The 24,818-nt window shown below is 33.9% G+C and overlaps 2 protein-coding genes across 2 annotated transcripts in view; both read left to right on the forward strand.

Annotated features, from left to right (window-relative positions):
- LOC131989076 (tetratricopeptide repeat protein 39B) overlaps positions 1-13,952 on the forward strand; it is a 36,630-nt gene extending 22,678 nt beyond the window's left edge. The window contains exons 6-19 of the mRNA XM_059354250.1: positions 18-85; positions 2,621-2,685; positions 3,891-3,996; positions 4,193-4,258; positions 4,383-4,491; positions 4,663-4,730; positions 4,836-4,895; positions 5,120-5,281; positions 6,127-6,218; positions 7,424-7,544; positions 7,687-7,798; positions 8,629-8,746; positions 8,840-8,956; positions 11,980-13,952. Coding sequence (XP_059210233.1) covers positions 18-85; positions 2,621-2,685; positions 3,891-3,996; positions 4,193-4,258; positions 4,383-4,491; positions 4,663-4,730; positions 4,836-4,895; positions 5,120-5,281; positions 6,127-6,218; positions 7,424-7,544; positions 7,687-7,798; positions 8,629-8,746; positions 8,840-8,956; positions 11,980-12,076 — 1,361 coding nt within the window. The 3' untranslated portion in view covers positions 12,077-13,952. The remainder of the gene's footprint in view (positions 1-17; positions 86-2,620; positions 2,686-3,890; positions 3,997-4,192; positions 4,259-4,382; positions 4,492-4,662; positions 4,731-4,835; positions 4,896-5,119; positions 5,282-6,126; positions 6,219-7,423; positions 7,545-7,686; positions 7,799-8,628; positions 8,747-8,839; positions 8,957-11,979) is intronic.
- An 8,089-nt stretch (positions 13,953-22,041) lies between these two features.
- Positions 22,042-24,818, forward strand: part of LOC131989090 (calcium uniporter regulatory subunit MCUb, mitochondrial-like) — an 8,797-nt gene continuing 6,020 nt past the window's right edge. Inside the window, exons 1-2 of the mRNA XM_059354269.1 lie at positions 22,042-22,288; positions 24,258-24,318. Coding sequence (XP_059210252.1) covers positions 22,223-22,288; positions 24,258-24,318 — 127 coding nt within the window. The 5' untranslated portion in view covers positions 22,042-22,222. The remainder of the gene's footprint in view (positions 22,289-24,257; positions 24,319-24,818) is intronic.

The raw sequence follows: 24,818 nt of genomic DNA on the forward strand, positions 1-24,818 counted from the left end.
GTGTGTGTGTGTTGCAGAGGAGATGCATGCAGAGATCTGCTACGCTGAGTGTCTGCTGCAGAAAGCCACGCTGACCTTCGTGCAGGTGAGCGCTGCTGTCTGTCTGACTGACTGAGCTGGTTTCAGCTTCTCACTTCCCACTCACACAGTTCACACTTCCACTCACAGGCCACAGTTGTAGAGTTTGAAATACATTATCACTCGTTTCACAAGCAGGTTAATGATGCACAGAAACCTGTTGCAGGATATTGTGGCAATAAAGAGTTAATGCATGATCTTTATCAGTACGACGGCAGCAGTTCAGGATCTTTGGGGTATTTTTTTTTTTTTATAGTTTTGAGTAATATTTTGTCTTTTTTTGAGTAATTGTGTGTCTTTTTTTAGTCATTTTGTGTTTTGGTCATTTTGTGTCTTTTTTAGTCATTTTGTAAATTTTTTGGTCATTTTGTGTTTTGGTCATTTTGTGTCTTTTTAGTCATTTTGTGTATTTTTTGGTCATTTTGTGTCTTTTTAGATCATTTAGTATCTTTTTTGATCAATTAGTGTCTTTTTTGAGTAATATTGTGTCTTTTTTTAAGTAATATTGTGTCTTTTTTTAAGTAATTGTGTGTCTTTTTTTAGTCATTTTGTGTCTTTTTAGTCATTTTGTGTCTTTTTTGGTCATTTTGTGTCTTTTTAGTCATTTTGTGTCTTTTTTGGTCATTGTGTGTTTTTTTTTTTTGTCTTTTTGGTAATTTTGGTAATTTTGTGTCTTTTTAGTCATTTTGTGTATTTTTTGGTAATTTTGTGTATTTTTTGGTAATTTTGTGTCTTTTTTGATCATTTAGTATCTTTTTTGATCATTTTGTGGTCATTTTGTGTCTTTCTTTGGTTAATTTTTTGTCTTTTTTCAATCATTGTGTGTATTTTTTGGTAATTCAGCGTCTGACTGACTGAGCTCATGGTTTCAGCTTCTCACTTCCCACTCAGACACTTCACACTTCCACTCACAGGCCACAGTTGTAGAGTTTGAAATACATTTATCACTCGTTTCACAAGCAGGTTCATGATGCACAGAAACCTGTTGCAGGATATTGTGGCAATAAAGAGTTAATACATGATCTTTATCAGTACGACGGCAGCAGTTCAGGATCTTTGGGGGATTTTTTTTATAATTGTGAGTAATATTGTGTCTTTTTTTAAAGTAATTGTGTGTCTTTTTTTCTGTCATCTTGTGTCTTTTTTGGTCATTTTGTGTCTTTTTTGGTCATTTTGTGTCTTTTTAGTCATTTTGTGTCTTTTTTTTGGTCATTTTGTGTATTTTTTGGTCATTTTGTGTTTTGGTCATTTTGTGTTTTGGTCATTTTGTGTCTTTTTAGTCATTTTGTGTCTTTTTAGTCATTTTGTGTCTTTTTTGGTCATTTTGTGTCTTTTTAGTCATTTTGTGTCTTTTTTTGGTCATTTTGTGTCTTTTTTGGTCATTTTGTGTCTTTTTAGTCATTTTTTGTCTTTTTTGGTTATTTTGTGTCTTTTTAGTCATTTTTTGTCTTTTTTGGTCATTTTGTGTCTTTTTAGTCATTTTGTGTATTTTTTGGTCATTTTGTGTTTTGGTCATTTTGTGTCTTTTTAGTCATTTTGTGTCTTTTTGGGTCATTTTGTGTCTGTTTAGTCATTTTGTGTCTTTTTTTGGTCATTTTGTGTTTTGGTCATTTTGTGTCTTTTTTGGTCATTTTGTGTTTTGGTCATTTTGCGTCTTTTTAGTCATTTTGTGTCTTTTTAGGTCATTTTGTGTCTTTTTAGTCATTTTGTGTATTTTTTGGTCATTTTGTGTTTTGGTCATTTTGTGTCTTTTTAGTCATTTTGTGTCTTTTTGGTCATTTTAGTCATTTTGTGTCTTTTTTGGTCATTTTGTGTTTTGGTCATTTTGTGTCTTTTTAGTCATTTTGTGTCTTTTTTGGTCATTTTGTGTCTTTTTGGTCATTTTAGTCATTTTGTGTCTTTTTAGTCATTTTGTGTATTTTTTGGTCATTTTGTGTCTTTTTAGAGTAAAATCGTGTCTTTTTTTAGTCATTTTGTGTCTTTTTTTAGTAGTTTTATGTCTTTTTTTAGTCATTTTATGTCTTTTTTGGTCATGTTGTGTCTTGGTAATTTTGTGTCTTTTTGGTAATTTTGGTAATTTTGTGTCTTTTTAGTCATTTTGTGTATTTTTGGTCATTTTGTGTCTTTTTGTGTCTTTTTTGGTTATTGTGTGTCTTTTTTAGTTATTGTGTATCTTTTTGGCCATTTTGTGTCTTTCTTTGGTTATTTTTTTTGTCTTTTTTAATCATTGAGTGTATTTTTTAGTAATTTTGTTTCTTTCTTTGGTATTTTTTTTTGCCTTTTTTAGTCATTCTGTGTCTTTTTTGGTCATTTTGTGTCTTTTTTTAATGTATATTATATATTATGGATATTCTTGCAAAAATACCCAAACACACTAACTGTCATTGGTTATTCATAAAGTACTTAATACAGACATAATTTGGTATTTAACAAATAATAATGAAACAGCAAATCCGGCAAAACAAGATAACCAGGCTGATGAGGCTTTCAGCTGATTAAATAAATGTAATTGAATCCCTTTTTCTCTCTTTCTCTCTTCCAGGATGAGAACATGATCAGTTTCATCAAAGGAGGCATCAAGATCCGAACAAGCTACCAAATCTATAAGTGAGTTTCAACTAGAGGTGGTGGGAAAATCGATACATCATAGTATCGTGATATTTTGGGCGGCCATATTAAATCGACTCATGGCCACCAAGTATCAATACTTAGCGTTACACATTTTCCCAGTTTTTGTCTTTTTTGGTCATTTTGTGTCTTTTTGGGTCATTTTGTGCCTTTTGTAGTCATTTTGTGTGTTTTTTTAGTTATTTTGTGTCTTTTTGGTCAATTTTAGGATTGGCTCACTTTTAGGAAAATACTGGAGATATTGGTATCATATAAAACTAGAAGATCTAAGGAATCTATATGTGCGTCAGGATATCGTGTCGGGAAGTTGTTGAAAAATGCTGCAAAGTTTGGCTTTTTTTACTCGGAGCAGTAAAGCTTGTTGTTTGTGAAGGTTTGATAAAATGCTGCAGTTGTTGTCTTCCATACATGTTTGATATCAGCTAAGTTCAGTTTGACTGAACACTTCAGTCTGTGGGTTTGACTCTCATTATGGAGAAATAGAAAGACTAAAGTGAGATGAATACACTGAGAATTTTCTCTTATCGGACAAAACAATTCTTGACAGAATTTAATTTTGTGGACACAAAATGCATTTACAGTTAAATCACAATATATTGTATTGCAATACTCAACATATCGCAAAATGCTTAAAATCACAATAATATCTCATGGTGACACAAGTATTGGGATAATATCGTATCGTGACTCAAGTATCGGGATAAAATCATATCGTGACTCAAGTATTGGGGAAAATATCATATCTAGACTCAAGTATCGGGAAAATATTGTATTGTGACTCAAGTAGCAGGATAAAATTGTATAGTGACTCAAGTATCGCGATAAAATCGTATCCTGACTCACGTATCAGGATAATATTGTATTGTGACTCAAGTATCGGGATAAAATCGTATTTTGTCTCAAGTTTTGGGGTAATGTTGTAGAGTGACTCAAGTATCGGGATAAAATCGTATCGTGACTCAAGTATTGGGAAAATATCATATCTAGACTCAAGTATCGGGAAAATATTGTATTGTGACTCAAGTATCGCGATAAAATCGTATGCTGGGGCTGAGACGCTGATTCACACCTCTCCCATGCACTTAATTAAAAGGTCACAGTGTTTAAACATGCCTGGATGTATAAATAAGATCTGGATACTGTCGTTTCCTGACCGTGACGTTACATTTCTTGCTGTCCAACAGGGATTGTCAGAACGTGCTGAATGTCACTCAGGACCTGGCGGGCCAGTCCGATCCGTTCAGACAGTTTGAGGGCGGAGTCAAGCTGGGCATCGGCTCCTTCAACCTGGTGGGTTTTCACTGTTTGAGGCAGTTTTTGAGGGTGAAAACTCCCTTTTTGTTATTTTTGTCTGACAATATTAGGGGTATGTCATCAGCATATTGCCGAATGTGAGATTTAGATAGATTACAGTGTGTACACCTTTTTATTGATTGAAACTGTCTTGATTTAATAATGATTTGAGAGTATTTCTGTCTCCTCTCAGATGCTGTCTCTCCTCCCTCAGAGGATTTTGAGGTTGTTGGAGTTCATCGGATTCTCAGGAAACAGGGTCAGTACGAGCACTTTAAAGCGACCCAAAGAACTACACCTTCTGGACAGAGCTGTGAAAATCTCATCTTTTGTAAACTTTGAAAGTTAATAATAATAATTCTGTCTCGTCTGTCTGTCTGCAGGGGTTTGGTCTGTCTCAGCTGAGAGAAGGAGCCTCCAGTCAGAGTTTGCGGTCGATCCTCTGTGCTCTGACACTGCTCTTCTACAACACATACGTGTCACTTATCCTGGGTAAGAAAACACATACAGCTTTGCAATTTCCTGTATATATATATATATATATATATATATATATATATATATATGATCTAATCTGAGCAGGTAGTGCTGTACTGTAGTAGTACTGATTACAGGCGTCTTGTGATGGCAAACGATAATGAATCTGATATTGTTATTGATCAGGAACTGGAGAGGGGAACCTGGTGGAGGCTGAAGCTCTGCTGGAACCATACAAACAGAAATACCCCAAAGTAAGCCAAGGCCATAGGGTCTTTTAAGCCTATTTTTGTAATTTTTTTGTAATTTTGTGTCTTTTTTTTTTTAACCTTATCCACGGTTGTTTGTGTTTCTTTCAGGGATCCATCATCCTCTTTTACTCTGCTCGCATCTCAGCACTGCGAGGAAACTTTGAGAAGGTCTGAAACACACATTTTTATTAATTTTAATATCTTTATTGACATAATTGGATCCCTAACCTCAACATAATTTCAAATTAACCTTGAAACTGAATCCTCAACAGCCTTTTCCAGAAATATATTCACTATCCAAAAAATATCCATACTTCTGCTTATATGTCTTTTATCTCCTACATTATATGGATTAAATAAGTATCGATGTCTAAAATGCATTTTGTGTTTAGGCCCGGGCGAGGTACGAGGAGTGCATCAGCAGCCAGCAGGAGTGGAAGCAGATCCACCACCTGTGTTACTGGGAGCTGATGTGGACTCACTCCTACCAGCAGGAGTGGCAGCAGGCGTACCACTACGCTGACCTGCTGTGCAAGGAGAGCCGCTGGTCCAAGGTAAACACACTAACATTGACACTGTGTAATTTAATTTGTTAAAATAAATCTAGCTTGTTGGGGTTTCCAATTCGGAAACCAAGTTTTGGTTGCAATATAGTTCCTCCAGGTGTTCCCAGTTGTGTTTGTTTAAGCATCAAAATCACTAAAACTCTGCTCTGATCTTTAAGAAATGGATAATGAAAATTAAAGAAATAACAAAAACTAGAATTGAAAAAACGTTATCGTTTACTGAATTGAAAATAAAAACGAGAGTTACTGAAACTGTATGGTGTGGTTACAAAACTAACTAAAATGATAGTAAAAATGTCCTTCGTTTTCATTTTTATTTTCCTACATAAGCCTTTTTGGTTGATATGAAATTTTATGTGAAAAATGTATGTAGCTCAGACCAAACAGCTGCTGGTTAGTGAACATGCAGGAACACATCAGTTAATCTGTTTATTCAGACTGGGCTGTAACACGACTATGTGAGCCTTCAAAAAGTTCAGCACTTCACTCCAACCAACATTCAAAACACCCGGAGCTGCAAGAGTTTGTTAACCTTTTTGGGGCTGAGATGGATAATAAAAGAAAAGAGGCAACATTTATTGTGAGCTGTTTGGCCAACACCCCATTACAAAAAAAACTAATACAAACTAAACTAAAACGAAAGCATTTTCAATAAAATAAAAACTAATAATAACTACCAAACTCACTCTAAAACTAACTTTGAAAAAAAAAAAAAATTACAACAAAATTAAAACTAAAACTAATGAAAAATTCCAAACTATTATGACCCTGGTCCTGTTACAGTGAAATGACAAAGAATACTTTATATCCCACCTTTGATTTATTTTCTCCAGGCTATCTACGTGTACCAGAAGGCAGCTATCCTGAGCATGATGTCGGAGGAGGAGGTGAAGAAGACGGGGGAGGACATCATGGGGCTTTTTAGGTCAGTTGGCCACAAAAAACAAAATCTGGAGCCCAACCTTTAGGAGATTTTTGATACCGATATCAATTTTAGGGTCCAAAAAATTCAACAATTACAAATAAAGCTGCCAATATGATGAATACATAAGCTGGACTGAAAAGCCCTCTTTAAATAAATATGATATGCTGACAGACTAACAGGAGCTTTGTAGAAACATTTTTCAGGGTATCCGCTGGTTCTTCAAAAGTCCTAAAACCTCTAAAATCCAGCAATTTGAATTAAGGCCTTAAAATGTTTAAAATTTAAAATTCTCTTAAAACCTCATAAAATATGATTTATGGAATACGAAACAGAAAAACATAGAGCTTTAGCTAAGCTAATTCCAGGCCTTGAATTTTCCTTCTTGTTTTTTGTACTTTTTTGCCAGTATGGATGTGAAGTGGGTCTTAAATTGTATTCATTATAGTTAAAAAGTCTTACATTTGACTTGTTGAAACCTGCAGAGACCCTGTTTTTACTTATTTATCTATAACATGTTTAACCTCCTGTGACCCTGCGTCCTCATATGTGGACATTTCATTTTAGGTTTTCTGGACCTTACACTTAATTCTGCTTTACTATAACATGTTGTCCTCAGTAGTACACACTCTTGAAAATGCACAATACATCAATTAGTGTAAAAACCAGATGGCAGCACCTTGCTAAAGTCAATCAACAGCTTATCCCTAGACAAAAGTGGACCAGGTACAAAATCTGATCAGAGTTTATGGTTAAAACGTGTTCATTTGTGCTTAATAATGTTTTTTAGCTTGATATTCTGTGCAAGTTTGACTTTTTTTAGCAATAGCAACAAGCTACGACTCTGCTAATCAGGAAGTACTCATTTGAGAACGAATAGACTTTTACTATCGTTCTTCCAAAGAGAGGGGGTTAATGTAAGGAAATAAAAGTTTTATCCACTGGTGAATTAATTATGTTATACAGTAAAATTAACCGATTTGGGTTTTTTTCAAAAACTACTTCCTGTTCAAAGACATTGCTTTTTTTGTTCAAAGACTTTATGTCCTATAAATCCAAAATATCAAATATCTAGTAGAAACTAACAATACATACCAAACAAAAGCTTGGGTCTCAGGAGGATAAGTAGACGTAACAAACAGCCAATGGTCCTCTCAAGTATAAAAGTACAACTCAGAGTGTTTTTATTTGTGTGTTTTTGTGTGCAGGCAGGTGGAGGGGCTGAAACAGCGTCTGGCTGGGAAATCGATCCCGACCGAGAAATTCGCAGTAAGGAAGTCGAGACGCTACAAAGCTGCTAACCCCATCCTCCTGGTCATCCCTGCTTTGGTATGCTCGAACACATTTCTGCAGAATTACAATTGTTTTTGTATCTTTTGTGTATTTAATTCGATGTAGGGTCTTTTTTAATACATAGAGACATATAGCTCCGTCTATCAGAAAGCTTTTGTGACATTTTCTGCCTCTGTAGGAGATGATGTACGTCTGGAACGGTTTCACCATCGTCGGGAAGAGAGCCGACAGCACTGAGGCCCTGTTGGTTACCATAGAGACGGCTGAGGAGCAGCTTCGCAACGATCCCAGTAAGTTCAGAATAACGCGAGTGAACAGGGATTCCACAGGGTTCTGTCCTGGGCCCACTTCCCTTTTATTTATATCGAATATAAATGAGCAGAATTGTGTCATGCAGCAGGTTTTGTTTGGATGTATGCAGACGATGCTGTTATGTATTTGTCTGTTGGAGTTATTTCTGTTACTTACAATTTATATCAGCATGATCTGAAATGCACATCTCTATAGTCAGCATTAAGAAAGCAGTCGGTTTGCTTTTCCATTCAGGGCTCGAAAGTAAATAAGGTATATTTTAAGATAAATGGTTAATGTTTAACCCTTGAACTCCACAAATCCACCAGGTTTGAAACATATGTTTTCTTAAACAAAAAAGAAAACAGCCAAAAACCAACCATTTTTCATAGAAAGAAACTTATCATTGGAGTAGAAACTTTCTGACAGTCCTTGAACGGATCCCTGATTATGAACATTTCTATTATAAAAAATGACTAAAACTTGTGTTAAAATGTTGATATTTGTGTCAGAATCTCTTTATTCTACATGTTTCATTTAAAATAAAGCGTTTGCACTAACCAGATCCTGTTAAAAACATTAAATTCTAGCCATGATTGTGCTGATTCCATAAAGCTGCAGGACTTATAGATTTATATAGAGGACACAGAGATGAAAATGTAAAAAGACCAACAAAAAAAATCCATTAAATGGCTCGTTGGGGTTCAACGGGTTAAAAAAAATTCTTGTAGTTAAATATCTTTGTCTTCAACCCATTTTTACATTGTTTTCTTTTACTATGCTGTTGCAAAGATCCCATTAAACAACGTTTATCATGTTTCTCCTTCAGGCCCGTCAGAGTATCACCCAGACGACAGCTGCCTGGTCCAGATGTTGAAGGGACTCTGTTTGAAACATCTGGGCAGGTTACTGCAGGCCGAGCTCTGCTTCACACAGGTCCTGTCCAGGTAACACACACACACACACACACACACACACACACGGAGCTATCCTGTGAGTGTGTGACAGAGATAAGATAACTGGTCTGTTTGTGTTTTCAGTGAAAGTCGTATCAGGTATGATCACTATCTGATCCCCTTCACTCTGTATGAGTTGGGTCTGCTGTACAAACAACAGGGAGACTTCACCAAGGCCACCACGTACATCGAAAATGCCAAGTAAGTTATCTGTATATATATATATACGCTACTGGTCAAAAGTTTTAGAACACCCCAACTTTTCCAGTTTTTTATTGAAATTCAAGCAGTTCAAGTCAAATGAACAGCTTGAAAGGGTACAAAGGTAAGTGGTGAACTGCCAGAGGTAAATAAAAAAAGGTAAGCTTAACCAAAACTGGAAAATAATGTACATTTCAGAATTATACAAGTAGGCCTTTTTCAGGGAACAAGAAATGGGTTAACAACTTAACTCTATGGAGTCTTGGGCTATTTTGTCCATTTTTGAATTATTTTCATGTCTTTGTAAGTCAATTTGTGTCTTTTGGTGTCTTTTTTTGTCATTTTGTGTCTTTTTCTAGTCATTTTGTGTCTTTTTTTGGTCATTTTGTGTCTTTTTTTTAGTCCTTTAGTCCAACATAAAATGTGATATTGAATCTTATTTTTACTTTCAAAACACTATCATGCTCAATAAAGAATTATAAATGTTGCAAATGTGCACACTGAGACATTAAACTGCATCATTTTCAATTAAATTCTGGAAAAGTTGGTGTGTTCTAAAACTGTTGACCAGTAGTGTATATGTCACTGCACCTTTTTTGTACCTATTTATACTATGTGTACATTTTTATTGGTCTATATTCAAGTCTACACATGTCACGTTACCTTTCTTGTGTTGTTATCTTGTAAATACTGTTGTAAACATCTTCACCAGCTCTCATACCTGTCTAACATGTTCTCTAAGTGTTTCTGTTGTGAAATATGATATCTCTGGTATTTTTCCAAAGGGAGAATTTCAAACATACCTTGCAGTCTTCAAACAGCCTCGGGAGCTTTTTGAGGCTAAGAGCTTCACTTGCAAACAATGACTGTCATGCAGTGTAGGAAAAAGTATTCAGATCCTTTACTGCAGTGAAAGTACTAATACCACACTGTGGAATTACTCCACTATAGTAAAAGTCCTGCATTCAAAACTTGAAAACTTTTACTGAAGTAAAACTACAAAAGTATCAGCATCATAATATACTTAAAGTATCAAAAGTAAAAGTACTCGTTATGCAGAATGTTTTATTCATTCTAAATATATTATATTATTGGATTATTTGTATTGATGCATTTATACACTCAAAAAAATGATTCAAGCCCTTCTTAGATGTGACACATTAATGTATTGTTTGTCTAATGAAAATATATCAATTAAAATCAAATCAAAAGTAGTTTAAGAACCTAAAATGTATTAATTTACTCCCCTGTTCTTCCCTTCAACCCAAAAAGAATGACTTTCAGTTTTCTAATTCTATGTTTTTAGGTTGAACGAACATAATTTCTTTATTTTAGCTCTCCTCGACATAAATGAGTTGAGCTAACTCAATTTAAATACAATACATACATGTTTTTAATTTGAGTTCGACCAAATGTAAAAAAAAGTGAGCAACATTAACTCAAATACATTATATTGCATCGATGCACTTGTTTTGAGTTTCAGCTACATATATTTGTTGGATGGAAATTCTGCCCACAATTGAATTGAGTTCATCCAATGAGTTATTTTTTTGAGTGTACCTGTAGATCTCAGGCAGGCAAACTCAGTTTCATCTTTTAAATCTCTTCTTAAAACTCACTTTTATCGTATCGTAAATCATTTAAATGTTTAATTTGTTTTTTCTCAATTGCATTTTGTTTTATTGTCAAGCACCTTGTAACTGTGTTTTGAAAGGTGCTATACAAATAAAGTTATTATTATTATTATTATTATTATTATTATTATTAGCATTTTAATTGTCTCAAGATAGAGCTCATTTTAACTACTTAATATTCTGTTATGAGGTTTAATTTAAAAAAAAATCACCACTGTAAATTGATCATGATTTTCATGTCAAAAGTAACTAAAGCTGTCGGTTAAATGTAGTGGAGTAAAAAAGTCCAATATCTTCCTCTAAATATAGTGAAGTAGAAGTATAAAGTTACATAAAATGGAAATACTCAAGTAAAGTACAAGTACCTAAAAATTCTGCTTTTTGGTGCATTTACAGGTGAGCACCTACCTAAAGAAACCTCGCTCAAAAGTTGTGGGGGAAAAAAAACTTTATTTATTTAACCCATAAGAACCCAAGGTGCTACCCATGTAACAAACACTTTAAATATTCTAGAGCAGGGGTCTCAAACTCAAATTACCTGGGGGCCACTGGAGGCAGTATCAAAATGACCAAAAAATCTAAATTACTTAAAAAAGACTCAAAAAAGACAGACAAAATGACTTAAAAAGAAACAAAATGACCAAAAAAGACACAAAATGACTGAAAAAACACTAAATTACTTAAAAAAGACACAAAATGACCAAAAAAAGACACAAAATGACAGAAAAAAACTAGATTACTTAAAAATGACACAAAAAAGACAGACAAAATGACAGAAAAAAACTAAATTACTTAAAAAAGACACAAAAAAGACACAAAATTACAAAAAAAGAGACACAAAATGACCAAAAAAGACACAAAATGACAGAAAAAAACTAAATTACTTAAAAAAGACACAAAAAAGACACAAAATTACTAAAAAAGAGACACAAAATGACCAAAAAAGACACAAAATGACTGAAAAAACACAAAATTACTTAAAAAAGACACAAAATGACAGAAAAAAACTAAATTACTTAAAAATGACACAAAAAAGACAGACAAAATGACAGAAAAAAACTAATTTACTTAAAAAAGACACAAAATTACTAAAAAAAGAGACACAAAATGACCAAAAGAGACACAAAATGACTGAAAAAACACTAAATTACTTTAAAAAAAGACACAAAATGACAGAAAAAAACTAAATTACTTAAAAATGACACAAAAAAAACCCACAAAATTACTAAAAAAAGACACAGAATGACAAAAAAAAAACCCACATCATAAATCTGTTCTGCGTGGTTCACTTGGTCTGTGATATATCCCCAATAACTTTCCTTTATGGATAACTGGGTCTGGGTTCTTATGGGTTAAGATTGTGAAAGATTTTTTTGTGTTCTCCACCAGGACGAACTACAAAGACTACTCCATGGAGTCCAGGCTGCACTTCAGGATCCACGCGGCCCTCAACAGCCTCAAAGGTTCTCCTGTCGGAACGCCGTGAAACTCGGAAAACCACCGAGTCGGCAGCTGTGTTTGAATCAAACCTCCAGGGATTCATCCTGACGCTCAGCTGGCGTGAATGAACCCCCCCGACATGAAGAGGTGTCTCAGGGGGTCAAAGTCCACCAGGACTCTCTTATTCCCCATTGCTAGCAACCTTATAGCAACCTTATATTATATTTCATGTTTTTTTCTTATTTATTTTTTGAATTGTGTGGACAGATTGGATTAATTAAGGCTTGGGCTTCCCATCAACGTCTGCCTGCTAATACTGAGATTTTATTGGTTGATTTAATGCCAAATGTCTCAAACAACTCAAACTCAAACAAACTAACAGTTAATGAAGGCTCCTTTATTGTCAGTATGAAGACAACAACACAGTTTCTCTCCAATGATGTGTTCAAACGAAACGCTAATCAAATTTTTGCCTCGTGAGAAACTGACCGTGGGACATGCTGGTGTAGACAATGCCAACATTTCTCTCCGGAACTTAAATCAGCACTTTTATTACTTTTTTCAAAGATAAGTCATGAAAACCAGGCACCGTCATGCAAGCTTGGTTAATAGTGTCAGGATGACTGCCTTTACTACAGTGGTATGAACCCAAAATATGCTGATTTAGCTTTGATTTAATTGCAATAAACAATCAAAAGTATGCCGAAACAACAACATCCTGATGCAGAAGTGTGAAATGTTTAAATTTACGCTTTGTCAGGTCCGTCTGCAGGATGACAAGTAAACAACCAAACAACCTTTAACCCATTGAAGCCTGGAAAGCGGAAATGTCGTTTTGTAGTATTTGTATAAGCTCTCAAATACTTTTTGAATTTCATTTCTATCTGCTACAGAGGCTGAAAAATCTATTATTTAGTAGAAGCGTTGACACTTCTGTTGAATTTCCAGAAAAACTTCAGGTTTTAGGGGCTTATTTCAAAATCGCCCAGAGGTTTTACAGGCATTTTAGGCCTCAATGGGTTAAAATGCTTGTTTTCTGAATGGAGTTTGGTTCCATCAGGGCTGTGATATGCAGGAGAATCTTAACGTTAGTAAGTTTTCCTGAAACAACATCAAAAATTTCTCCATGAAATTAAAAAATTCCAACTTGCAGAATTCTGCGTCTACTCGCATCTTTGACGTGATTCTGCACTCGGTTAATTTCACCGTTTTCTTTGGGAGCTTCAGTGTCTGAATGACTGCCTTTACTTCAGTGGTATGAACCTAAAATAAACAGATTTCACTGTTATTTAATTGCGATAAATGGTTCAAAAGTATGACGATGCAACAGCATCATGATGCTGATGTGTTACACTTTGATGACAAGCAAACAACCTTTAAAATGCTTGTTTTCTGAATGGAGTTTGGTTCGTATGCTATGCAGTAGAAGTTGCGCTGAAATTTAAAAATTCCAACTTGCAGAATTCAGCGTCCAGTCGTATCTTTGACTCAACTCACTTTGCGTTTGGTTTGAACACATCATCAAGCCCCCGACTCTGAATAAAGTGCTGCAACACAGCTGCTCTTTTCCATATAAAAGCACAAGGTGAGAAACTTAAGAAAGGATCAGCCGCGGGGGAAACCAATTAGGGACGAGAGATCTGGGAAAAACAACCAGTATTCCCAACAGATAAACTGCTTAATCACTTTGATTCACCTCTTGCAGTTTGCTTCTGTCGCCTCACAGCCAAACTGACATCTACTACCTAACAAGTCATCAAGGCCTTAAACTGCTTATCATGTTGTATCAGAGTCACTCCTTTGCTCACAATAACTGTATATTTTTAGGATAGAATCAAAAATACTGACAGGTTGAAAGATCTGATGAGTGAACAGCAAGGAGAGGTGTGTGTGTTGGAACACATAGTATATATATATATATATAAATATATATACTGTATATGCCATTTGTTTGATTTCCTAATAATGCTTCATGCCACATGTGCACATGGCACACAAACGTGCACATGCAATCACGGCCTTCTCACCAACCGTGGCTTATACACACACACACACACACACACACACACACACACACACACACACATTCTTGTACTTCTATCTTTGTGAGGACCCTCATTGGAATCGTGAATTCCCTAGCAAGGTTATTTTTGAATTTTTCATTCGTTTTAAGTTTTAATTTTTATTAGTTGTAGTTTTTTGTAATGGGGTTTTATTTGTTGGCTTGGAGATTAAAAGAGGTCACAGTAAATTTTGCCTTTATTTCCTTTGTCTTATCCATCTTTATTATGTATGAAAAAAGTTGACAAAGACAAAAACGAAGGACATTTTCACTATAATTTTAGTTAGTTTTAGTTAGTTTTGGAACCACACAATACAGTTTCAGTTAGTTAATTAATAATCTTTTTTCAAACATGAAACTAATTGTAACCTGAACCCCTAAAACAAAGTCTGAAATTAAAAAAAAAGCCTTTGGCTTGGTTACGTTGGTTAAAACGTTGGTTAAAAACGTGTTCCGGTCCTCACTATGTAGGGAGTACAAGAACACACACACACACACACACAAAGGAAATAATGCACTCATTCCAAGCTTTCACATACTGGGCAATACACACATCATACAAACAGCTGCAAACGCACAGATTTAGCAGCAATATAAAATAACTTTGTGCTGTTAGGTCTCAGTCATTCTGTCACTGTGTGTGTGTGTGTGTGTGTGTGCATGTTTTAACTGTCCTTTAACTTCTTTTATTTCTCAGAGGTAGAAATGACTATCTGAGATTTTAAACTTATGACACCCTAATGCAATTTTTTCACTTTTCCACATTTTTAAAAGCAGTATACAGTCGTTATTGCCTCTAGAGGGCGCTGTGTGACATCATATCAATGGCCTCAAGTGATGTTACAAGAAATAAATAGATATCATTTCTACCACAACTTTTTTTTTCTGGAGCTCAGGTCGTTCTGCTGCCCCCAAGTGGAAAAAAAACCCCACATTTTGCTTAAAATTAAACAAGAAAAGAGATTAAAATGTCATTTTCCTCTTTTCTTTTTCACTTTCAAATGTCTTTCTTTATTCTCTGGAAGATATTTACTTTTTTCTGCCTCTGAGAAATGTTTGCAACACTAAAACTAAACTTGCTCCACGATTAGTCAACCCAATGAACCTGAAGGCTTTAGATTCATCTCAGCAGCAGCTTACGTCCCGAGGGCCTGTTTTTACTTTTGTTACATTGAGTTATATTCTCTTATATACCCTAAATGGAACCTGGTCTCACAGAAATCCGTGAAATAGCCACGGATTTCGCTTACCTCAAAATCTGTGGAATAGCCACGGAATCGCTCAAATTTCCGTGAAACTGACACGGATTTCGCTACAATGCAAGTTAATGACATATGTCATATTTTTCTGGCGAGATCTTCACCACAAAGTGATTATGTACATTCACTGAGTGAATATTTAGAAAATAAAACATATATTTCTCGCTAGAAATGTGATCAAAATCCATTTTTATGCAGAAACTAAGTCAAAATATTGATTTTTCACTAAAAATGAGAGAACTGTCCGCCATGTTTTTTGTTCTGACCGCCGGGACCTTGAAAGTCACGTGACTTGGAACAAACCAATAGGAACAAATACCCATGGAATAGCCACGGGATATGACTGTCATTAACTTGCATTGTAGCGAAATCCGTGTCAGTTTCACGGAAATTTGAGCGATTCCGTGGCTATTCCACGGATTTTGAGTTAAGCGAATCCGTGGCAACTTCACGGATTTCTGTGAGACCAGGTTCCCTAAATGATATAGTAACAATATACATTAAGAACAGATTAATATCTAACACATTTTTAAAAGCACAATCTATGATCTCCAATCAACACCGCCAATAAAAATAAAAGTGCATGTCAGAATAAACTCAAATAAACTAAATCGATCAGATAAAACACTACTTAACACTGATTCTAGGAGATTTCTCATCAGTCCAACAACAAACTAACAGCAGCAGAGTTACAGTTTTTGCATCTTTGCTTCCATTTTAACTGTCGGGGCTGAAGGATGTACTTTTTTAACGTCCAACTTGACTAAGCTAAACTAACAGTTCACCTTCTCCCCAAAATGAATGTATCAACCGAAAATGACCAAATTCTACGTGTGTCTTGCCGTCCGTGTCTTTTGTTTTCTCGTGCCTGTTTCAGTGTGATTTTCTTTACGTGTTTGTGTGATCTGAAACTTCCGAACAACTTAATTCGCCAAGTGCAGTAAATATTCAGGAGCTTTTGGGGTTTTTTTTTTGTGGAGACCTGGGTTCCAGGTCTGTAGGATTGATGCTAGGAAACTGCCAGCAGTTTTGCCAGTTTTTGGCTAATTTTGCTCGTGAAACAAGGTTTCCTTTCTGGAAAAACAAACATTTAACTCAGTAAATATTAAAGGTAATAACCACTTATTAATGTAATCAGTTTGCTGTTAAATTACTGATTGAACTAGGTGTGTTGCTGTACACATCACAGCCCTATCTAATGCTACAAAATGAGGTCCAGGACACATGCTGCGTTTTTTTTTGCCACAAAGTGCTACGGCACACTGTAAAAAATGATAAACAATAGCTACTCAATAACATTGAGGCAACAGATTGCACGCAATATTATTAATTAAATCTAACTACGTTACAAGTTGAGTTAACCCTCTATGGTACACATGTGGCATATGATGCCAGTTAAGAAAAAATGTGTTATTTTGTCTTAAAATAGACTAAAGTTTTTGTGGTTTGTTGCCCATAGGCAACATTGTCATTGCCATAACGGTGCTCAAGTAAAAAAAGAATGTTTTTAAAATTAATTTTAAATAATAGAATAAAATAATAGTTCTGCTAACTCTTATTTCTTTGTTGTGAAATGCGGGAAAGCGGTGAAATTCGGTCATTAGCGAAAGCTAGCGGCTAACTGATGCTAGCGGCTAACGGATGCTAGCGGCTAACTGATGCTAGCGGCTAACTGATGCTAGCGGCTAACTGACGCTAGCGGCGCTGCTTGTTACAGCTACAAGAGTAGCCATTAGCGTATCAATGCTAACTCAAAATTGTGGTCGCAACATTAGCTGACATTTCATAGCAGCGTTACAATCGTGCCAATTCAGCACATTGCAGAAGTTAGCAGAAGTAAGGATTAAAAGTTATTACAATGTAAAATTATAAGTTAGTACAACTTACAGTTGAGTTGACAAAAATCTGAATTCAGAGTTGAGCAAACTCAAAAACAAAACTTAAAATATTTAGTTTAATTGTCCAACTTAAAATTTTATCAAAGTTTGTTGCCTTGAAATTTTGAGTTCACCCAACTTTTGTTTTTTTGCAGTGTACTTAAACACAACTCTGTATCTTATTTAAAATCCACAAAAAATGAGTACCGCTAATTTCTTAACCAAGAATAGGTTTGAATAAAATTGTTAGATGCTGAAATATTCACAAAGTTTATTTGTGACTGATATTTCTGGAAGCAAAGGAACAATATCAACCAGCTATGGTGGCAAGATGCGTTTCAACTACAATCTAGCTAAAAAAAGCCCAGCCTGTGTCCGGCCTTAGCATGTTGCCTGCTGTTATTATATGCTAATATATTGTGCCTGCTAGAATAGAATATTCTAAAGCGTCAGCATCATCACTTGACATCATGTTAGCTCGTGTTTTATCATTACAGTCGAGTCACGGAGCGTCTTTTTTTTTTTTTTGTTGGCTGCTGATTTTTTTTTTGTAAATTTTATTTATGCAAAGTTTTAGATATATACAGACAAATACAGTACAAGAAACATAGAAAAAACCCAACAGAGAAAAAAAATAAATAAATAAAAGTAAACAAAACAGAAACGGTCAGTAAAAGCGTCTTTTACTGACATTTATTTTAACAAAAACACAATTGGGGCACCCCCCCCCCCCCCCCCCCCCCCCCCCAAAAAAAAAAAGAAAGGCAGAAATTTAATATCACGCAGTGAGTAGAATATTTTCATTCAGGTGGACAGAATAAAGAATTATCCTGTCAACTGCATAAAAGAATAAATATTGTTATTATATTTATTTAATTACGACTGCAGATTTACATTATGATCTTGAACAATTTGTACAAAATACATACCCAAAAATGTGTTTATATTGAAAAATTGTCACTATTTCGGAGTGACTAATTTTTTAATCTACGGTTAAATATAATACATAAGTCTTTTTCCTAATATTTACACAGTTTTGAAGATATTTCCAGAATCCTCAAAAACTCTTCTGTCCATGCAAATGAAAATATTCTACTTAATGCTCCATAAAAAAACACAATTTAAACACATTTTTGGGTATGTGCTTTGTACAACTTGTTCGAGATTCTCTAATTTCTAGCCATCATGTTTGTCTGCAGTCATCATTTAAGAAACAATACTTATTTTATAATGCAGTGGACAGGATGATTCTTTGTCTTTCAGGCACATCAAAGTTTTTCTTAATGTCACTATAAATAATTAGATTCTGGATGTTTTTGGCGTCTTTAATTGTTAATTTTAAGAAGGATTTTGGTTCAGTCGTTGATGTTTGTGTGTCTCCGTGTTAAACTCTAATCAATAATAATGTTTTCTATAAGATCTGCATGTTATTCATTCTGTTATTTTTTGTGCTTTTACGGCAGGAAGAGATATGACCAAATATTACAGACTTTACGGTAACAGATGGTGACCCACGTTGTGCAATACAATGAAAACAGAAGAATTGTTCATTTTGAGAGATGCTGCCTTTTTTTTCTTTTATTACTTTTTTCTTCATGTGTGTGTCACTTTTCAGCCTTTATATTTTCTGACTCTTCTGCCTTGTATTTATATTATAACGAGCACAAAAGAAGGATCGTTTATTAATAATATTACAGTAAAATAACAGTACATTTGAAGAGTCGCTGATGGACAAAACGGTTTCTTGTTGTGTGCATTATATATTTAATGTTTATTATAGCAGCAGTACATGATTCATTACTTTGTGTGTGCAATACATTTTTAAAAAGCCATAATTCTTTTGCTCGTGGCCTTTTTTACACTCAAGGACACAAAAACTTTCTTCCTTTCTCCGTTCTTATAGATACATATTTATGTTATTATTCAATTAGTTTTGACTGATGCTTCCGGTGCATTAAAAGTCCTAATTCTGTGTCTTTGTTTGTTTCCAGAGCAGCTAACAGCTAATAAAATCAATAAAATAAACACCACTTCTTGCTGAATTCAAGCAGAAATGGGTCTAAAGTCCAAATGTGTGTGAAGATTTTTTTTTTTTTTTTTTTTTTATTAGACCTCAATGAAAACCAAGTAATAATTGTTTGAAGTTCAGTTTTGATTTGTCAACGCTATAATAACATGTTATTATTATTCACATATAAAGTCTGGCGTTGTGTTCCTGAGCTGGTCTGTCAGCATGAAGTCTCTCTGGTGTCTGTTTCAATCTCAGAACCAAATAAATTCATCTGAGCTTAAAAACTCCAGTTTAAACGTTTTTTCTCGTCGTGTAGAAAATGTAAAACTTTGTGGTTTTGTTTGTTCTTCTGTTGTCTTGACACAGTGTTGAACATAAACTTTTACCTGTTTGTTTCTGTGTGATGAAATTCATGACTTTAATTTCAGGAATCAGGAGCCTGATTTCCCAGTAAGTTTGCATATTTTACAACTTTTCCCACAAATTATAGATGTTTTACATAAAATCAAAACACTAATTTTGGCCGAATGAGGTCATAATTCACTTGAATGCACAATTTTATACAGTGTGGAATGAAATACAACTATTTGTTTACACTTTAAAATGTCAGGGCACTCTACGCTCACATTGTGGGGTCTGAAAGATTTCTGGGGACTGAACTTGTGGGCCACACAAAGTTAATTGTTACACTGTGTTGTAGAGACTCTCCTGCTGTTTAACAGCTATTCAATAATAGAAAAAACAGTTCTGGTTCGTGTAAATGTGTGTGTGTGGTCTTGTGGGCCTGTATTTGTGGGGTCCCTACACCTGGAAGCCACTCAGGCTGTGGGGTCCGACAGATTCTGGCAGACTGAGAAGGCAGACCCCACTAGGCTGATAATTCACTGTGTTCTGGAAATTCCCCGGATGTTAAAAGCTGCACAATAATGGGAAAAAATGTTCGGGGTTTGTGTGAGTGCACTGTAAAAAATAAAATCTGTGTTATTTAAAGTACACCTAACTCTGTAGGTAGTGGATCCATGGGATTATGGGATTTTCTTCCCAGCTACCAGAGGGGAACACATTCAACTGATGAAGTGGTCGCGAAAACTATTACAAAGGGATCTTTCAAAAAGCCGGACAGGAAACTGGATGAGTGCAAATTTTTTTTATTTATTTACAAAAGAAAACTTACTCAAACAAAAAGCACAAAATGAAACCCAGGATTCACTAACTAATGCTACCTATACACCAGAAGACTTTGAAAAGATTTGGAAAGACTCCTGGAAGACTATCAGCTCACATCTAAAGACAAGAGTTTAGAGTTTTTAGTCCCAGCCTAGTCTCACACTGAGATTCTACAAAGACTGTCAATCTAGCAGGATCACTATTTACAAGACTACAACTACATTTTCTTTAGCATTTTTTTTCCTACCATGCAATGTTTGTGTGTGCAGTGGTTTGTGTTTGAAAAAAAAAAAGAGGAGAAGACGCCACAAAATGCCCCTCACAAAGCTGAAAAGGGTTTCTGTTTTTATCACGTGAAAAGTTGACAATTTTCAGCAAAAATAGACAAGAAGAACAGATAAGGAAGAATAAAGGAAAGGAAAATTTAGAAAATAATTCATGATATACATTTATACCCTATTTAATTATGTGTTTAATTTAATACTTATATTTATCAGCTCTTTCAACTCTCATCATACATTAATTATCGATTATTTATTACTTATTAATGTATAGGCCTACATTTATTTATACATTTTAACTGGGTCTCCTTACTGTTCTCTTTACTAAGAAACAGCGCCCCCAAAATCCCGCTTGTGGCTGTAAAGATATTGCATCTCTATATTTGTATTTAGGAATGAGCTTACTAATATTATGATGTAACTTTTTCCTGTGGAAGTGGTTTTACTGTATATATATATGTATATATATATGTCTATGAAAGCAGAACAATGTTAGTGACCTGTCAATCAAAGGTAGCCCCGCCCTAAATCATATGATTCTTTATCTTCTATTTTCTTCTAAATGGGGCCATAATTTACACTATTAACATCAAATTGTCTTGAAGAAAATTTTTTACTAGTGATTGAGACCATAGTGTCCTAAAAAAAAAATTCTGAGGTAATAAATCAAATGAGAATTTTTCTCATTTTGCACTAAAATGAACAGTGGTGGAAAAAGTATTCAGCTCCTTTACTTAAGTAAAAGTACTAATACCACACTGTGAAATTACTCCACTACAAGTAAAAGTTCTGCATCCAAATCTTACTGAAGTAAAAGTAGAAAAATATCAGCATCAAAATGTACTTAAAGTATGAAAAGTAAAAGTACTCGGCTTATGCAGAATGGACCCACTATAATTGTTTTATATATTCTAAATATATTATTACATTATTTGTATTGGTGATTTAAAGTATGCAGTGTTTTAATTTTGTAAAGATTGGGCTCACTTAATTACTTAATATACTGTAAAAAGATTTAATTAAAAAAACGTCTAATCACTTTAAATTGATCATATATATTATGTTAAATCTCAACCTGAAAAGTAACTAAAGCTGGCAGCTAAATCCTAGAGTAAAAAGTACAATATTTGCCTAGAAATGTAGTGGAGTAGAAGTAAAAAGTTACATAAAATGGAAATACTCAAGTAAAGTACAAATACCTAAAAATTGTACTTAAGTACAGTACTTGAGTAAATGTACTTAGTTACATTCCACCACTGAAAATGAATGGACAGACTTTTTTTTGCAGCCAAACTTAGCACCCCCTACTGGAATTCTCGGTAAAATGCAGCTTTTGCCGCCTAGTTGTGACTCTAACTTCCTGTGTGGACGGAGACTTCCTGGCGGAGTGTTTCCAGTGAAACCTGAGCTGTGATCTGGTCAGGAGAGGGTTAACATCCTGCAGCTCTCCGCCTGACAACAAACCTGTTTCTACTCGCTGTGGGTGTGGGCTCTTCCTTCCTCCACTCTGCACTCTGTTTCTCCGTCTCTCCAGGATGTTGGTCTCCAGAACTCTCTGCAGGTTCTGGTTCTCCAGACCGCCTCGGTTCCGGGTCCTCACAGTGAGTTCAACATGTTCTAAACTATACTTAAAGATACTTTCAGAAGTTTTTAACCCTTTGTTTGTTCCGGAAGTTATTGCTGAAGGTTTAAAGTTCTCTATCAGCATCTGAACATTCCTACAGTCGAGTCAGAACAACAACTGCTGACTGGGCACTTTTACTAGTAATATTTTATCGTGCAGCTTTCATTAGATGTTCGTTTGTTTATGTATTTATTTAGGTTTTTTATTTATTTTTTTTGCATTTTTTTTCAACTTTAATTGAAATGAATAAATGCATTTATGAACCTTTGTAATATTTCCCCTATTAAATATTTTGTATTCACCTATTTATTATTTTTATTTTATGCATTCATTTCGTGCAGCTTTCATTAGATGTGCCAAAAATAATGTTAAAAATGAATGTAGTCGTTATTTTATAGTTTGGGTTTTTTTATCTTTATTTATGAACCTTTATAATATTTCCCCTATTTATTATATCATATTATTATTATATTATTATTATTATTATTATTATTATATCGTTTGTTTATGTATTTATTTAGGTTTTTTATTTATTTTTTGCATTATTTTTTACAACTTTATTTAAAATGAATAAATGCATTTATGAACCTTTGTAATATTTCCCCTATTAAATTTTTTTTATTCACCTATTTATTATTTTTATTTTATGCATTCATTTCGTGCAGCTTTCATTAGATGTACCAAAAATAATGTTAAAAATGAATGTAGTCGTTATTTTATAGGTTTTTTTAATCTTTATTTATGAACCTTTATAATATTTCCCCTATTTAATTTTTTTTATTCACCTATTTATTATTTTTATTTTATGCATTCATTTTTTGCATTCTTTTTTTACAACTTTAAATAAAATGAATAACTGCATTTAAAAATAAAATAAATTTGCATTCTTTTTTTTTACAACTTTAATTAAAATGAATAAATGCATTTGAAAATAAAAATAATAAATCAACAAAATAAATGAATTAGTCAGTATTTGATAGTTTGGGTTTGCATCTTTATCTCTCTATCAGCATCTGAACATTTCTACAGTCGAGTCAGAACAACAACTGCTGACTGTGCACTTTTACTAGTAATATTTTACTGTGCAGCTTTCATTAAATGTACGAAAAATATTGCTAAAAATAAATGTAGTCGTTATTTTATAGTTTGGTTTTTTTTAATCTTTATTTATGAACCTTTATAATATTTCCCCTATTTATTTCATTATTATCATTATTATTTTGTATTTATTCAGGCATTATTTTCAATTGTTTTATATATTTATTTTTCCCATTATTTTGTTTTTATAACTTTAAATAAATAGATAAAATTAATAAATACATTTCAAAACAAATAATTACAATTTACAAAAATAATTGCAACAAAAAATAAAATCATATTATTTATTATTATAACTCATATAATTATTATATTATTATTATTATTATTATTATTATTATTATTATTATATCGTTTGTTTATGTATTTATTTAGGGTTTTACTTATTTTTTGCATGTTTTTTACAACTTTAATTAAAATGAATAAATGCATTTATGAACCTTTGTAATATTTCCCCTATTTAATTTTTTTTATTCACCTATTTATTATTTTTATTTCATGCATTCTTTTTTTACAACTTCAAATAAAATGAATAACTGCATTTAAAAATAAATTACATTAAAAAATTAATTTCATTTATGTATTGATTTAGGCTTTTTTTTTTAAAAAGCTACCACAGAAATACTAATATTACATCATCAAATACTTGTTTTATTACTGTGTGTGTGTGTGTGTGTCTCTATGTCTCTGTTCTTTCTGCTGCATTGTTTCTGCAGCCACACCTGTTTTTATCTGGTTCTTATCTCCCACATCTGTGCTGCAGGTTTGCTGAGGTTCAGGCACTGAGACTAAAAACACAGTTTGAGTTGTGAACACACATTAATTAACCCTTTCTGTTCCTGTCTCAGTCCGGTCCGCTGTGGTCGGCCTGTGGTGTTTCCTGTTACAGCAGTCAGCCTCCGTCTAAAGGTAACTCTAAACCAGTAGTTCTCAACCTTTTTGAGTCGCGACCCCCAATTTAACATGCATGTTGTCCACGACCCCCACTCACTGAACACAATCTCACACACACAGTTCAGATCACCCAAAAAAGAAACAAAATGACCAAAAAGAGTAAACAAATGACCAAAAAAAGACACAAAATTACCAAAAAGAGTAAACAAATGAACAAAATAGACACAAAATGACCAGAAAAGACACAAATTGACCACAAAATGACAAAGAAAGAGACAAAATGACCAAAAAAGACACATAATGACCAAAAAAAGACACAAAATTACCAAAAAGAGTAAACAAATGACCAAAAAAAGACACAAAATGACCAAAAAAGACACAAATCGACCACAAAATGACAAAGAAAGAGACAAAATGACCAAAAAAGACACATAATGACCAAAAAGAGACACAAAATGACCAAAAAAGGACACAAAATGAACAAAAAAGGATACAAAATGAACAAAAAAGACACA

This window comes from Centropristis striata, chromosome 17 (assembly GCF_030273125.1).
Source record: "Centropristis striata isolate RG_2023a ecotype Rhode Island chromosome 17, C.striata_1.0, whole genome shotgun sequence".
In the NCBI taxonomy this organism is placed as follows: Eukaryota; Metazoa; Chordata; class Actinopteri; order Perciformes; family Serranidae; genus Centropristis; species Centropristis striata.